Source organism: Rhea americana, unplaced genomic scaffold, assembly GCF_003343005.1.
Source record: "Rhea americana isolate MKP2758 unplaced genomic scaffold, rheAme1 scaffold_83, whole genome shotgun sequence".
NCBI lineage: Eukaryota > Metazoa > Chordata > Aves > Rheiformes > Rheidae > Rhea > Rhea americana.
The window spans coordinates 1,405,338-1,422,155 of NW_028187012.1; the positions used below are offsets into that span (position 1 = coordinate 1,405,338).

General features: G+C 37.1%; 1 protein-coding gene across 2 annotated transcripts in view; it reads right to left on the reverse strand.

Moving 5' to 3' along the window:
- FBN2 (fibrillin 2) overlaps positions 1-16,818 on the reverse strand; it is a 183,219-nt gene that overhangs the window by 34,840 nt on the left and 131,561 nt on the right. For both annotated transcript variants that reach the window (XM_085323252.1, XM_085323251.1), the window contains exons 33-41: positions 15,873-15,995; positions 13,688-13,813; positions 10,709-10,831; positions 10,236-10,358; positions 5,427-5,588; positions 4,314-4,382; positions 3,568-3,693; positions 2,261-2,386; positions 1,489-1,641 (exon numbers count right to left, since the gene is read on the reverse strand). In XM_085323252.1, coding sequence (XP_085179378.1) covers positions 1,489-1,641; positions 2,261-2,386; positions 3,568-3,693; positions 4,314-4,382; positions 5,427-5,588; positions 10,236-10,358; positions 10,709-10,831; positions 13,688-13,813; positions 15,873-15,995 — 1,131 coding nt within the window. The remainder of the gene's footprint in view (positions 1-1,488; positions 1,642-2,260; positions 2,387-3,567; positions 3,694-4,313; positions 4,383-5,426; positions 5,589-10,235; positions 10,359-10,708; positions 10,832-13,687; positions 13,814-15,872; positions 15,996-16,818) is intronic.

A 16,818-nucleotide genomic window follows, 5' to 3' on the forward strand; every position in this document is an offset into this window, starting at 1 on the left:
TAGTAAAGGCCTTTAAAAGAGAAGAGCTAACAAGGCAAAACTCAACAGTAAATATTTTAACCCTGTAACTGCTTGCAGATTGCCCAAGTGGAATTGTTTCCACACATTTTTAAGAGTTGCACAAGTTTCTGAGAACTTCAGTATTACCAACTTGAAAGGAGAATTCCACCCAAGAACATTAATTGCGTGAATCCCTGCTATTACATTGCTGTATTTTTCTCAATGAGTTGTCATCATGATGACAATTTCATGGCACAGAGTAAAACGACTGTGAGAAAAGATTCTATGAGCTCTCTGTGACAGCAATCATGTATTTCCTCCCTCAAGCTTATTTCCATCTTCCATTCCTGACTGCCAGCGACATTCCTTCCTTCTCCCTACTCCTACTTAAGGAAAGAAAGGAAAAGGATATTTTCTTTTCAGCCTCATTTTCCTCTTCCTAATTACTTGTAGGGGACACTGTTTCCTAAATTATCTGCCATTTCCCTTACGTCGACRGGATAAATCAGGCGGAACAAAAGGAAGACCTTAGTTACACTAGCAGCACAACGATGCAGCAGCAGAGCTATGGGTTTAGTGGCAATTAGCCTGGGGCAAAGTCAGTTGCACAATAAAATGTATTTGCACTGGACAGTTATTTCATTTAGGCACCTTTGCTATTTTACAAATGGGAGAGAAATACTGTTGGATTTCAAAGTTCACCAACTTTGTTCCTGATGACGATTCTCCTGAGTTGAGTTTATCGACTCTCCAGGGTGCTTCATTCCAGGCAATACACTCCACAAACACTAACTGACAGATGACTGGTTACCATATTATTTTCTCTTCCCTTACAAAAGGGAAGTTTTACTTTCCTTTACGCGTCTCTGCTTACTGAGCAGTTCATCATCCTGAGCAGAGGAAATGCAAAAGCAACTGAGCAGATCAGTCAGATGTGGGGCATGACAGAAGCTCTAGAGCAGCAACGCACTGGGTCATGAAACAGTCTTTTGCTCTGACAGAGACTGGTTTGCTCTGACACTAGAAACATATCCCCAGCTGAGCACTTACCAAATTATACTTTCCTAAATTAATCATCCTGTAAGACACACCAGCCAGCACACATCTCTTCTCAAGTCTGAATCATCCACTGTTATCACCAGGTGACTGCTTTTCYAAAAACCTCCAGTTAGTTGATGGCTTTAGAGATGGGAGTTTTGCAGTCATGTATTCAGAAGACTTGCTTACGGTCCACTGTTAACACTGTAGCGGCTCCTACTTAAACACTGCAGGAGTGGAAGAAACACCTATTCCTAACACTACAATAGCAGAATGTAGTACAGCATGCCAGATTAATCCAGCCAGTGACAGACAGTGAGGTACTGTCACTCTGCTTTGGGACTACAGCAAAGGGATTGTTCTGGGGCTGAAATTTTAGCTTCAGTTAACATGTCAAAGGAGTACATGAGCAAGAAAGTAACCAAATGGGATGATTATGGTAGGTTTTACCTGTTCCTGGAGTTGGACATGGCTCACAAGGCTTGTTCCAGGCTTTGCCAACATTGTACGTGCAGCAACACATTCTCTTGGTGACGTTGAAGGGCAGTTCATTCTCACAGGAGGTTCCATTATAGCTTCTGTAGCAAAAGCTCTTTCTCATGTCTAGATGTGAGGTAAGAATGACTTAAAAAGTAACCAGCACACTCACCTAAGTAAATATTAATCCCCTTACTGACCTGATTCATTAACTGGCTTCTGAACGCACCCTTGAGCATGTGCACAGATGCATTTAAAAACAGTGTAAAGATTGAAGTCATCTACTCTCTTTGTATTAGATCTACGTAAAATATTTGTCATTTTGCATTGAAAGACATAAAGAGGGAAAAAAATCCCCCCGAAAACAGAGACAAAATGAGGATGCTCACCAGATCCATTTGTCTAACAAGCCAAAGCATTTGAACATGGCTGGTGAAACTGAAAAACTGCTTCTGAGTTCTGTTACAGAGTAAGAGCAATAAACACTGCCCATCAGCCATTGGGATCTCTTCCCCTGACTATGTGGCACAACTGTCTGGAAGTTAAACAACAACAAGAACTTCAACTTATCAAGAATGTGAATATCTGCAAGTCCAATGTTTGGACAACACACTTAAAGTCTTTAAGACTTCAAAATCAGCCTTGTCAGAAGGGAAATCTTAAGCACAGAGTTTGGCCCCAAAACAGTCTATCCAAAGTCTATCTCCAAAGCAGACTAATCTAGCAAATAAAATATTTTGCATACCCATGCAGTTATGTCCTCCGTTCACCTGCATGTATTCAGGTGGACAAATGCAGGTATAGTTCCCCAAGGTATTGTAGCAGGTCCCAGGGCCACAGACACCAGGATGCGCAACACACTCATCAATATCTATAGACCAAGTAAAAGCACTATAGTTAACAAAATGACAGGAGGACCAACCTCTAGTAAATATTTCTGAAAAGTATACCTCAAGATAACAAAAATGTTTCACTTATTGGATAGTTTGGAATTTACAGCTCAGATTTGAGTTAAGTAGCTACTGTAATAGCTGTTGATAAGTGGTATTAGCCCAAACTGAGTTCAGTCTGTGCAAGAAAACACACCCAATTAAAGTTGCTGAAGGTACCAGCGAAATTGGGGCATCTTRTGGCCCATCAGCTCCAAAGAAGATACAACCCTAATGTCTCAGTAGGGCACTCTTCCCACAGGAATGTCACTGTCACTTTTCAGTTCTGTTAATGTGTTCTCTGCTCCACTAAGAAAATGGTCGGCTTTTCTTTTAAAACTCTCTTAAAAATTCACTAGCACTTCCCATACTAGAAGCAAAATATATGTGTGTTTTAAATACATTACTTAGAAATACGCAAGCTTAGTAACTACATAAACATGCTACTCTAGTCCTGGTCCTTCTTTTTGCAATTTTTTGGCACATGAGCCCCCCTCCCCCAATTTATAAACAATTTAAATGCAAATCCAGTTTTGTCTGTCTTCTTCACCAAAGCTTAGTAAGGCTGCAGAATTCACACACACTGTTTTGAAAGACAAATGGCTTTCCATTCTTAATTCATTTTGGCAGAAAGAAGACTTCTGACATTCTAAAATAACTTGTTTGCTAGTTCCATTTTCTGGGTCTAACATTCACGACAATTCTCAAAGAGAAGACAGAAATTACACACACTCACTTTAAAGCACACTACGTAACCTAAGCTGCTACTCTGAACTGCTATAGAGAGGACAGCTGCTCTCATTTACAATAGCAGAAGCCTCATGAAACTAGCAGGCAATATTAGGTGTTGAGATGAGAACCCAGAAATCATGAATACCCACCTTAACGTAACTGAATATACCTACTTCAGCTCTAGTATATAGAAATAAATACTAGTATGTTCAAATGTAACTTTTCAAGGTTTATCTAAATCATGCCACTAATGCTAAAGACTAATGATTTTAGAGATAATTTTAGAAAAGAGTGGAGGTACTATATCCATTTTGTGGATTTAAGGCTAAAGAAGTCGTATTTTTCAGAGTAACTGCACTGCGTTAGAGAAGAAATCTTTAAGGCACTCAACCTTCACAGATTCTTGTCTCTTCACTGAGGTAGTAGCCTTTTGGACATTCACACTGGAAGCTGCCAAAAGTATTGATGCAATTTCCACCTTGGCAGAGACCTGGCAACTCCTGACATTCATCAATGTCTGAAAAACAGAGAAAAAGATGTATTTTCATTCCAGAACGAAGAGAAACAAGACACTTTAAGTACTCCCCTGAATTCTTACCAACTAGCATCTTCTGTCACATGTATTTTTTGCCTCTAAATTGCAGGTCATAAAAGTATGGATGAGATGTTCATTCTGTATCATTCAATCTGCTTTTCTTGAGCACATTTCAGCTTGATAAGCACAGAGTTCAACTTCCAGTACTGTTTACAGAAATTTGGCATCTAATTTCTCATTCCTGCACGCTCATTGGAACCAGAGATTTTTTTGTCCAACGAATATTTCCTGAAACTTAAGCCTTCCATTGATAAGCTATAATTTTCATAAATTATTTATTCTTCAGGGGCCAATTTCAAAGGTCAATTCAAGTAAGGAGGCACACAAAAGGTACGCAGCAGCTTATTTTCCTACTGAAATATTTTTGGGCTTTTCAAGGTTCTTCTACAATACTCCTTTTCATCATGTTGTTTAATTCACATTAATATGGGGGTTTCGCTTTGCAGTAAATGTAACAACATTTTCATAATTTACTTTCTGTGTAGACCTTTCCAAAGATAGCACTTTGTTTATTGMCAATCATCATTTAGGATGGAACTCACCTTCTAAAATAATAGTKATAGGATTTGGTCTAAATCCTTCCCCTCCTGGGCAAAGAGTATTATATTCCGCTGACGTAAAATATAACAAAAGAGAGAATATTAGTTATGTGAAGAATAAAATGCTAATAATAGGAACACATTTTCAGAAATTCAAATTGTGTTTTTAATGCTTCTTTTTTCATACACTCATTGGCTTTCTATGCTCATTAGCCTATTCATAGTGCATAAAGAAAGTTCATTAACCTCTGCAGAAAATAAAGGTAAGACTGAGAGCCCTGCTTAAAAGAATACCATAACCAGGAATATTCCCATAGGAAAGGAGAACGGTGCTTTCTGCATATTGTGCCTGTATAAAGGCATTTTTATATCCTCCACTTTGGGTTTTGATTACTTTTTTAATATAAAATCTCTTTCTACAATATATGAGCATTAAAATTGGAATTCGTGCTCTTATGACATTATTAAACACAACATGCTTAAAATTTCTGTTGCATTATTCATTCAAAGAACTTCAAATGTCTACAGAGGTGGTAAGTATCACTAGGTAACATTTTTGAAAGTACTTAAGAGTGATTTAGAAATAGTTACCCAAAGATATTAACTCTCCTTTGTGAACTGCTACAGTTCTCTAGATTAAAGGCATGACTCAAGTTTCTAAGCATGATTAATTTATTTCTCTACCAACACAGAGCTGATAAATAAAAATTCCTAACAGATGCATGTACTCTACTCAGATTCCTAAAGCACATCAGCACTTAAAAAAAAATCAGCACTTTTTTTTTTAAGAGAGAAAAGTAAAGCCAAGCAAAGTAAAACAACGTGCCRAAGGCTACCCAGAGAGCTGGGCCCCGGTCCGATGGGAAGCACCTTCTAAAGCTCCCACTGGTTTCAATAGTGTGAGAATAGGCTCCAAGTCAGTCACAGAAGACTGAAGTCCACATCCTCTGCATCCCCCTCTAACAGCTGTGCCAGCACACAACCTTGTGAAGTAATTCATCAGTTCCTTTAGCGATAAATTTATAGTAATACAGTAAAAGCTTTCAMATACTTTTTCATTTCTTGTTAGCATTTTCTATATAAGGGAGAAAAAAGGGAAGAGGAACATTTCCTTACTGCTGTTTACAGGGGGACAAGTCTCACAGGGGTTTCCCCATGCCTTTCCCAAAGAGCAGCAGCATGAGGAACGACTGACTCCAACTCCAATCTCTGTATTGCAAGATAGGCTGCCATCTCCTCGTGGGCCATACTTCAGGTAGCAATTGCCAACACGATTATCTACACATAAAAGACACGGGATTACACAGCTGTACTCAATGGTCTGGACACAGGAACATCAAACATTCATACTGAAGTTCCACATCTGAAAGCGGGAAACCAMGATTACATCATTCTTTTTAAGTCACTGGCAAGCTGAAAATGCTCACATATGCTTACTGATTTTGAAAAACGTCAGGGTGAAGCCACAGCCTCCGTCTCCTAAGCAGCTAGAAAACAGTTTAAAGCATTTTAAGGAGTCTCACCATACTCTAATGTAGCACTTTTACTCTTCCCAATCTTTTAATCTAGAAAATATCAGATATCTTGCTTGTGATATCTGTTAGCCGTTCTTTTCCATCCTGTTTGTGACTAGGCTATGACTTCCATCAGGAATTTAAAAACATTTTTCTGTAGAATTACAGAATGAAATCCCATCTACCAAGTAACTAGAAGAGTTCTTCCACATTCAGAGAAATTCTCCAAAAATTATCAGTACCAAAACAAATGATCTAAATGACTGAAATGTGCAGTAGCTTTGAGGAAATTTTGTTTATTAGTTMACTCAAACTGTAATTCAGTCATTTAGACAACTGCTGGCATTAGTCGAATGAGCAGGGAATTTACTAAGAGAGGTAAAGCTAGGAATTTCCTGCTGCACAGATTCCCTTCATTCTTTATAAATGGAAAACAACCAGTAGTGAGTTCTAAATGCAAGAAAGGAGATGATAAATAGTCAACTATTATAATATTATACCAGTTAAATAAGAGAAATACTAATTTCTTTAATATTAACTTTTTAATTTTAAAGAGCATGTCTACGAAATAACTTGCTATTGAAGGATGCCTCTGCAGAAGAGTAGAAACTAACTCTAGAAAAATTTGKTATATTTTTTGTTTAAAAGCCTAAGTATTTTTCTGCATATTTTCTTCAAAACTGTTTCTGCTAATGGTATCGCTAGGAAACTTAAAAATGATTTTTTGGATGATTTCACAAGAGGCCAAGAATTACCACATTTTTAACTTATGGCCTGCAGCAAAGACTAGACACTACAACCTTAGAATTTTACACAGAATTTTACACAGAATAAGATGAACAGACTATGATAAATATGGGTATTGCATACTTTTGAAATCCCCAGAGCTTTACAAATGACTAGACATAACATGGCCTTTTAAATTATGCAATTATGCTGATGTTTGGGATATCCCCCCCTCCCAAAAAAAAACCCCACTCTGGATTACTAAGAATTGGTTGTTCTCAAGTTCTACCACTTTAGCTTTAGTTAGTTAAGCAAGTATGGCAAAAAAAMCAACTTCAAATAAATTTTCATACTGAATTTTTGATCTAAACACCCTTGAAATCAATCAATAAGAGATCTTGAGAGATCTTCAAACTTCCCCCAAAATTTAAATATATTCAAATTTAAGCATTAATGGACAAGTTTGGGTGAAGTTTTCTGCACCATTTTAAGAGCATATTAGCTCTGTAGTAGAGATTACAAAACATTCTTCATATTCTATGCCCCAGATGCTCTACARCAAATTTCAGTATCTCAACATAAATGGTCACTGAGTTAGAGCTAAAACACTCGATTAAGAATTGAGCGGCAAAGCACGAGTACCTATTTTGTACCTCTGAGCTTCTGATAGAAAAGAAAAAGCTTCAAGCAGGATATCTTACACTCCCTAGAGGCAAGATTTGCCTGACATCATTGACCAGGATATATTAGACTTGTAGTCTTCTTTCTTTTTCTTTTTTCTTTTTTTCTTTTTTAAGATTACTGGTAATAATTACAAATTTTACAATTTGTTAAGGCTGAAAAATAATACGGTGTTACAAGAAGGTAACACAAACTTTTTGTTTGTTTGTTTTTTAAACAGCCCCCCCCACCCCGTTCTCATTGGGGACTTCAGCTGAAATAACCCAAATGTGGTTATTCGGCAAATACCCACCTCCTCTTGCTCTCAGAGGAACTGCATGCTCCTCTCCATTTGCGATAGCACAAGACATCTGCCTTTTTAAGAGAAGCCAGGAAGAGATTTGGCTTCATTCTCCTTGAGAAAAGTGAAAACCAATGACCATTTAGGAAGATGGCTTCAGCCTAAGACCTCAGGCCCATTAAAAGCAATMGGAGATGATAGTCATTGGAAAGAAGGCAAAGCATGAAATTCTTGAGCAGAATATTGATACCGAGTCTGTCATGGGTTTTAGGTTTCAGTTTGCTCTTCGCATGAACTGTCCCATGTTCTTCTCTGCCAAGGACAATATTTCTGTTACTTCTGAGAGGAACTGGAATTTAAATTCCTCCTCCTTGTTTGCTCGAGTATGCAAGAGATAGTGCTGTTGAAGAGAACCAGGAGCTGCTGTCCTCTGTGAGAAGTTTCTGGAACATTTTTTTCAGTACAATTCGTGCATCTCAGAAGCAAGAAACTTTCTTTTCTCTTGGTGAGGCCTACTAGCCTCTGCGTTTTATTTTCCACGTGACTATCGGCTTACAGTGAAAACTGTGTAAGGTTTTACCATGTTCCCACTGTGTTCACGGGCAGAGGAATGAGTTCCACTAACATTACATTTATACAGCATTGTTGTAGCCAGCTCTAAAAGTACACCTACATTAACGATACAGCGTGTGGGAAGAACTGTTGGTGCYATGAGTTTGCTTTCATGCAAACTGGCTTTGCTTGGAGTCGAAGTACACACTGCATACATCTCCCTCCTGCCAGAAGCGAGGCTGAATTTGTGCTCTGGTGCACCACCTACAGCACCCTGCTTGCCCTGGGAACTGGCACTCAACCTGTCAGCGTTTAGGACCGGCAAGTGGCACAAATTTCATTGCCAGTAAAGATGCAATTTGGACTTGCAGTCCTGAGACTGCAATGGATCATAAGCAAACTGAACGACAGACCTCTTTGGACTGCCTAAGTCAGTAGACACTAACCCGTACCACCTCTAGAAATGAGTACAGCTGCATTGGAATGGCATTGGCCTCAGCATGCCCACTTCCCATACTCTCTTTCTCTGTTGCTGGTGAAAAACAAAACAGTTTTTTTGTAGAGCAGACAGAGCTCTTTAATGTTTCCTCTGGAGAGAAATGCAGAATGGTCTAAGATGCTTTCCTTTCTTATTAAAGGTCAAACACTACTCTCAATAGTTTGACCCTTTCTCATTAAACATTTTTTTCTTCGAAGAAGGAGCTCCCTCTGTCATTTGGGATTCTAGAGTTGCTAGATTTACCCTTGGGAGGGTTCCCCCTCCACTGTGGGGTGTTTTCTCCAGGAAACCTGGGACCCCTGCCCAAAACGTCTTTAGGGCAGCTGGTCCCAAAGAAGAGTTCCAACTCAAACTCTCATTATTTAGCAGAACAGAAGTCAGCTACCAGTAGGAAAATCCACTCTCATAAGCTTCTTTCAAGCTAACTTAAAACCTTGGTCGTGGTTCAGGACTTGCAAGACTGAGCAGACACAGCATCTGGTAGGAAAGAATCAGGATTTGAGCATTACATGATGCCGAAGTGGAGCCCAAGAGGCAGGATTTCAGGCAAAGCAAATGCTTAAGTCAGACTGCAATCATAGRAGAAAGTTATTGAGGCAGGTATTTTCAGAAGAGTCTATGGGAGATAGAAACAGATTTCCAGTTCAATGGGAATCGATTACGTAACAACTTCTTTAAAAATTTCAGCTTAAAATTTTAGAATAAATTGCTCAAGACTGTGGACGTCTGAAAGTCTCAAATGGGACTTTCTTCTAGCATTCATAGAAGCAACAGAGAATATACCAAGACAGAAAACAGAGAAATACAGAAAAGATGAACAGTAAAATCTGTTCTGAAGGATTTTTTTTCCCACAAATGCTTTGTTTAGAATATACTTATTTGCCATGACACTATAGTAATATTGAAAACATTTAGAAAATGGACAAAGATCTAAGCACAAACTTAGCAGCACCTGAGCCTTCCAAGACAATAAAATAAAAAGGCTGTTTTCCAAGTAAAGTAACACATAAAGGGTCACACAAAGCATTATAGTTGAGTCATAGCCCCTCTTCTCAACTCTTCCTTCCCCAAGACAGACCGACTGCTAGCATATACTGTAATCACATGATAGCCCTTCTACCTCAAGTGACAAGGGTAAAAAAGTAATGAAAATTCATTTTAAGCCTAAGTAAGCCAGAGGGAATTACATAAACTACAGTGAACTGCATCTTTTGCAGCTCATTTCCAGCCAAACAGCTGCTAGAACAGTTTTAATTCAAGCTTAGATTTAAGCTAAACAGTGAGCAAAACACTGACCATCTATCTCAGGAAAAGTATAAATCAGTCTSGGATTTAAAAATTCAGTTACTAAAATGCAAATTGTTGACTGTCAGGAGAATGGAACCAGTAACACAAATAACATGCTTGGGCAAAGAAAAGAAAGATGTATTTTAAAGGAAATAAAAATGCCATTAAGCAGTTAAAATGACTAAATCCATCTCTCAACAACTATACAACAGCATATGCAGCATGTGGAAATGTAATTCTTGAATCCTGCTATCCTCATTTGCATCAATATGGTCCCCCTGGCTTTGAAAAAAGGCCAAATTATCCATGTCTAATACATCTAGTATCCACCCAACAGGTTTCTTCATGCGACTTCTATAGTAATACCTCAGGTAGCTTTCACTTACCCACACAACCCACTCCAGTGGGATTCAGCTGGAAATCTGGAGGGCAATTACATTCATACCTCCCAGGAGTATTTACACAGAGACCATTAACGCAGTTAATGGGATCAGCACATTCATCGATATCTAAAATAGGAAGACTACATTTATAAATCTGTTCGCTGGACAGGAGAGAGGAATCGATTTACTTTTCAGGACAAAATGTGCAAGAATATTTCAAATGCAAGTTATTTCTAGTTGAAATTGAAGAAAAGAAGCACTAACAATTTATCAAACATTTAGGAATAACCTTTATACAACTACAAATCTAAGAAACCATTATCTTCATTCCATTCTTTACTCCAAACCATACAATTGCAAACATTGCTTGTTTAGTGGAGAAAGAATGTCGTAAGAGAACAAAAGGTACATTTTTATGAACTAATTACAATTAACATAYTGAAGTCTTGATGTATTTCTGAACAGAAGAAACTTACCTGTACAGTTTCCCCCAGTTCTATCTAGTTCATAGCCATCATCACAGATACAATGAAACATTCCTGGTAGGTTATTGCAGGTACCAAATACACATATATTCTGAAAGGAGCATTCGTCGATATCTGAAGGAATATATCAAGAACAGTAAGTTGCATACTGTTACCATAAAATATTATTATAGTGTGTTGTATTGCTAAGTGCAAATAAAGACACGTAACTCTCAAAACCCCCATCAGATGTAACATCTGTGAATAATCACTAGTTTTTGTTTAGAAAGTTGTAGTCGGGGATTTGTGAGGTATTCTTAATGCTATTTATTATATATTCCTGTTTTACCTGATGTAATAAACTTTACCTGATACAAAAAATGTTTCATAATTTGTATTTAATATACAAAGTAACAATAAGAAAACTGAATTCTCAGAACTCCAAATGAAGCTGAAACAAAAAGCCAAGTCCCTTTCAAAACATGCATTAAGCAGAACGAGCATAACAAACTATAACAGTCACTTGCTAGCTCAGTTTGCGATGCTTATTAGTAAAACCATGTAAGATTTTAAAAACACTACTCCTAGGGAAAAGACGTGTATTTAGAAGGAGGAGATGGATTAGGTGTTCTCAGTTACTTGTATCTCCTTGGAAAGGGAATATAGGTGAAGGGAATAGGGAGAATAAGAATTACCTGTGATTTTACCAAGCCTGCATTGAAAGAACTTGTATAAAGAATGGATAAGCTAGGGTAAATCAGTGCTACATTTATGTATATCTTTTGTGGTTTAACTGCACGGGATGCTAAGCAAAAAGTATCCCAGTACAAAAACACAGTGGTGCAACATTGATATGTTGTTTTGTATCATTGTGCAAAATGCACCTAAAGGACTGGGTGTAGACTTGTGAAATCCGAAGATGAAATAAAATTGAAAGATGCTGACAGATGGTGACCAAATGATATAAAAAAAATAATTACCTTTTCAACTACAGCGCTAGAGGGGAGGTAAAATATAACAGGACAGAGTGAAAACTCATGTATTCAGAGACAAACTATATATGACTTCAGGTTGAAGGTAAGTAACATAAGAAGAAAATGGTTTGGAGGTACTATCTGACTGCAAGATCTGTAAGCTGCCAAAATAAAGCTGCCATGTAAAAGACTAATGCAATTTCAGCATGCCTTCATGACCTTTTTTTTTAGAAGAGACGGGAAAGAATTAGTGCCTTAGTGCCGTTTTACCAAGCACAGATAAAACTTCATTTGAAATACAGTGTACAGCTCTCTGTTCAAGAATGATGAACTAAAATGAGAACAACTGTAAAAAATGGGATATTAAAATGATTAATGAAATTCCTGCTGTGAGCTTGGCTTGCTTGCCCTAACCAAAGCTTGTGAAGTGACAAAATGCCTCTTTATAGCAACACTACAAGAATTGGTAACTCTCAGGGAAGGAGGCCAATAATTATTTGAGTAAAGGGAAAATAAAATTTAAGATAAGAGCCAATTGTCCTGAATAAATTTAAAGTGGAAATTAGAGGAAAATTTTTAAGTACCTGTGGAGTACAGCCGTGGAATGACCTCCAAATCAGGTCATCAACATAAATAGTGTTAAGATGATGCTTTATAAATTTATGGAAAGGACTGTACCATTGAGAAGCTAGTGTACTGAAATTCCAAGGACATTTCCAAAGAACCAGATCATTAATTACATTATAATTGTTGTATGAATTCCAAGGTTTGGCTTTTATTCCCTCATTGCAAAAATCAGCCCAGGAGTCATCACTTAATATATTCACTTTTCTTTTTTAAATATATGCTGGTACTCAGCACCTAGTCTTCTAGTTTTCCTAGAGCACAATTTAATCTACAGAATGCTTTCAGATTTCTGTCGAAATCACAGCAACATACCAAGGTTTTTTCCCCAAATTCTCTAATTTATTTTTCAGAGCATCATGGACCAACTGAAAAACTGAATGTTGGTTCACTGCTGTCCCAAGAATTAGAATCTTTTCTTTTCCCAAATTACTGATTGACTGATATGTTTTGGGGGATTTTTATTTATTGGCATGATCATAAAATGGCTAAGTGACTTGYACAGAGAAATTCACTAAATCAGACAATTAACCTGATGACTGCAATAGATCTGACTGAAGGACTTGCACAGCTGCTTTTTCAGAAGCTTCTGCAATTCTGCTACTCTTAGAAAGCTGGTTCAAACATGCATGTTTGTTTGAACATGCCAAGTTATAAACTAAATTTTAGAAAATACATTCTGCAATCTGTTTTCAACGTCTCATCAAGAATTTAAATTTCCTAAGAGGTTATGAGGTTTCCATCATTGAAGATGAAGTAAACTAAAAACTGCAATATCAGTTTAAAAAGACTTAGTTTAAAATGCAATTGTCTTTACAAAAATAAGACAATAAGAACACAATAGGAAACAAAACCTGAACTGCACTAAAAAGAGCATCATTGCTTCTCTGCTTCAGATGATCCAGTTAAATACTGAGAGAAAAAGGATGATGATGATAAAAGCTCAAGTATACTTTTTAAGCAGTGTTACAAACTCATTAAATACAGCAGTGATTTGCCTACTTCCAATTTCCTGAAAATATTTATTTAAAAATTAGGTCACTTGATGCAGTTTATATTTCCTAAGTAAACTCATTAAATAAAACAGTGATGAGGACAGTATTTTCCACACACTAGTCACTGGTGACAAAAATAAGAGAAATGGTTAAAAAACAAAATTATTGAGCCAAACCTCTGCTCTGGGATTTTTGGACCAAGGCCAGGAAAACTTCATAAAGAGATGAAAGCTACCTTCAACATAATTCACACTGCAAAATAATCCTTGCTTGAAGAAATTACTTTTATATGTGAAGCATGTGCTGAGTATTCTGCTTCCAGGTTGACATCCTTCCAACACTTCTTGTGGTTTCCTTTACAGCAGCCAATCCAAACTCAGAAAGTACTGGTGACTTACCTTGGCAAGATTTGCTGTCCGAAGCTGGAGTGAATCCCATCTCACACTCACAACGGTATGCACCAGGGACATTCAAACATTGTCCATTTTCACACAAATTAACATTTTCTGCACACTCATCAACATCTACAAGAGAGAGAAATGTTTTCAACACTATATATTTTACTAGCAAAATATAGTTATCTTTATCCTGCCATTCAAATCAACACTACTGGTAAGTACTGCTGATACAAAACAAAATACAATAAATACTATACACTTGAAGATGGAATAAATTGAAAGAATACAGAAAAACAAATACTATGTCATTTCCAAAATAACTCATTTTACCCTGTTAAGACTCCTTACTTTTTCTTTCCATCAATAGATTACAAAAATTTTGAGTCAATGTCAATGCAAGGTTTTCAGATTCACAAATGTTAGCTTTGATAAATAAATTTGAATATTTTGCTTACAAAGTGAAAACTTTCTTTATGGTACAAACCGCTATGCTGCTCTGATATAAAACATAATAAAAAGGCACATTTTCTGATATAAACCATGTGTAGAAAATTATTTATTATATAATACTGCTTGAGGCTCTTATCAACATTACATGTACAAATACTATTTGCACACTGCTAGATCTTCTTTTAGTATGACCRAAAAAGATTTTTATTTAATGTATTTCTGAAATCATTTCTTTGAACATAAATCCTTCAAAATGGCGTGGCTTGTTTAGMGTTTTCTAAGTTTTCTGACAGCTATAAAAAGCAGAACGAATAGGGAAGGGATGTTACATTGTGGTCATCAAAAATACTCGTAATTGTGTCAAATATACTTCTAATAGTCCAAAAACAGTATTCAGAAGTAGTATTCAATATGTTTTCTTCATGTCATTACTCAATGCCTACTATACAATCTGACTTTTTTAAAATAGTTTTGAGGGGGGATCTTATCAATGTGTGTAAGTATCTGAAGGGTGGGTGTCAAGGGGATGGGGACAAACTCTTTTCAATAGTTCCATGYGACAGGACTAGAGGCAATAGGCACAAACYGAACCACAGGAAGTTCCACCTGAATGTGAGGAAGAACTTTAYTATGAGAGTGACAAAGCCCTGGAACAGGYTGCCCAGAGAGGTTGTGGAGTCTCCTTCTCTGGAGATACTCAAAACCCGCCTGGACGCAATCCTATCTAACACGCTCTAGGTGACCCTGCTTGAGCTGGGAGGTTGGACTAGATGATCTCCAGAGGTCCCTTCTAACCTTACCAAAAAAAAGTAGAAGATGATCTGAAAACAGTGTGTGTCAATAGCACGGATGAAAGTTCTTGTTTATTAATCTCCCAAAATACATAAGCAAACAATATTTGAAGATCCTATTTCTGCATTAAAATATTGACATTACTAATCAGAGAGAAGATTGTGGCTATTYACGACATAAATTAATTCTGATCTAAAATTTGCTAGTTAGCCAAGTGCAATRAAATTACTCCATAGGTATTTTGATATCACCCCTCCAAACCCTCAAACGTACTGTCTACATAAGAGAACAAATYAGAAATCAACAGCAGAGATATTGTAGCATCTGTGCTCCACAAGTGATAAAAAAACCCCACTGTAATTCAGTGCACAAGCATTTATGTCTTATATAAACTGGTATAATCCTTTACACTTCAGGTTAATTTGAATTGCTTGCTGTGCGCTAAAGAAAATTCATTCTTAAATAGCGAACAGCTACCACCAAATTTAAGTGCAGAGATAAAGCAAAATATTTTCAACTGTATATTTTTTAAAAATACTAYGTTAATGATTAAAATCTGTTCTAAGTAGCATAGTGAGAGGAAAATAGACGCTGACTTCCCCACCAAAACCAGACCCAGTCTACAAGACAAAGAGCTAGACTTTTTGTGCTCTTGGCTGCAGAACCTGTTGCTGAAAGCAGTATATGCACCAGCTGACTGGGGAGAAGAGGAGGAGGAAGGAGCAGACGGGAGCTTTACCAACATACCAACCCAATCTGTCATACAAATCAAAAGAGGTGTCAGGTGCCTTCATTARTATTTCCATAGCTTATAGGAAGAATCCTTATCTTGAAAGATACTCTGACYATTTTTCTCTTGCACTTTGGAGTTAATCTAACTTTGTAAAGCTTTCTAACAAGAGAAACAATCAGTGAAAAATGAGGTTTCACAGAAACTTCTTACCAGAACAAGTAAATCCATCCCCTGTGAAACCCTCCGCACAGGCGCAGCGGTATGACCCTGGGGTGTTCACACACTGAGCATTCACGCTGCACTGGTGAGTCCCATTGGAGCATTCATCAAGATCTGTACATCGAGGCAAAAGAAYGCAAATAGTAACAGAGCAGCTAATATACTTCGCTTACAATGAACTGTCAAGCTAAAAGGCCAAAATGCAAAGGTGATTTATTTCTCCACAGATGTATTAAGTTCTCATTAAAAGATACTTGCTTAGTATATAGTGATTTAGTATTAAAATTTCTTCTTTTAAAATTTCTTTCACATTGTACGGGCTTGGAGAAAATAATTCCAAGCAACAGAGGGCATTCAGTTGACTCATTAAGAGTAAATGCTGATATCATTACTTGAATGCTAAYATCTTGTTAAAGAACTTGCAATCAAAATTAGTTAAAAATAAACAAAACAAAGAGATATGGTAGTGTGAAAACCTGTCAAACATTTGGTGAGTCTTATCAATTAGTAAAAGCATTCACAAGCAGCCTAACTCAAGTTCTATGAAAGTCATTGTAAGCTTCCTCCTTAACTTGAATGGATACTAATTTGGATCAAAACAAAAAAAAAACCAGAAACAAAACAAAACAAAACAGAGAGAGATTGGGGGAGGGAGAGAGAGATTCTCCTTCCCCTAGAGGGCAACTTCATCTATGGAAGTAGCCATGCAGGTACATGGCAAGGTGAATCAGGACCATTTCTCACACTAACTTGTGCTATGGGTTAGCTTATAGTTTCCTTTTACCCTTTGACCAGTAAATTCACACCCACTTTTAAAGAGTCTTCTAAATTAACACACTATATCCAGGAACTAGTCTAACCAGGAAGATTCTGCTAGAAACACCTTTCAGATTTTTCCCTTTGAAGTGGGTCTTTTTTTGTAGAACCTCACATCTCT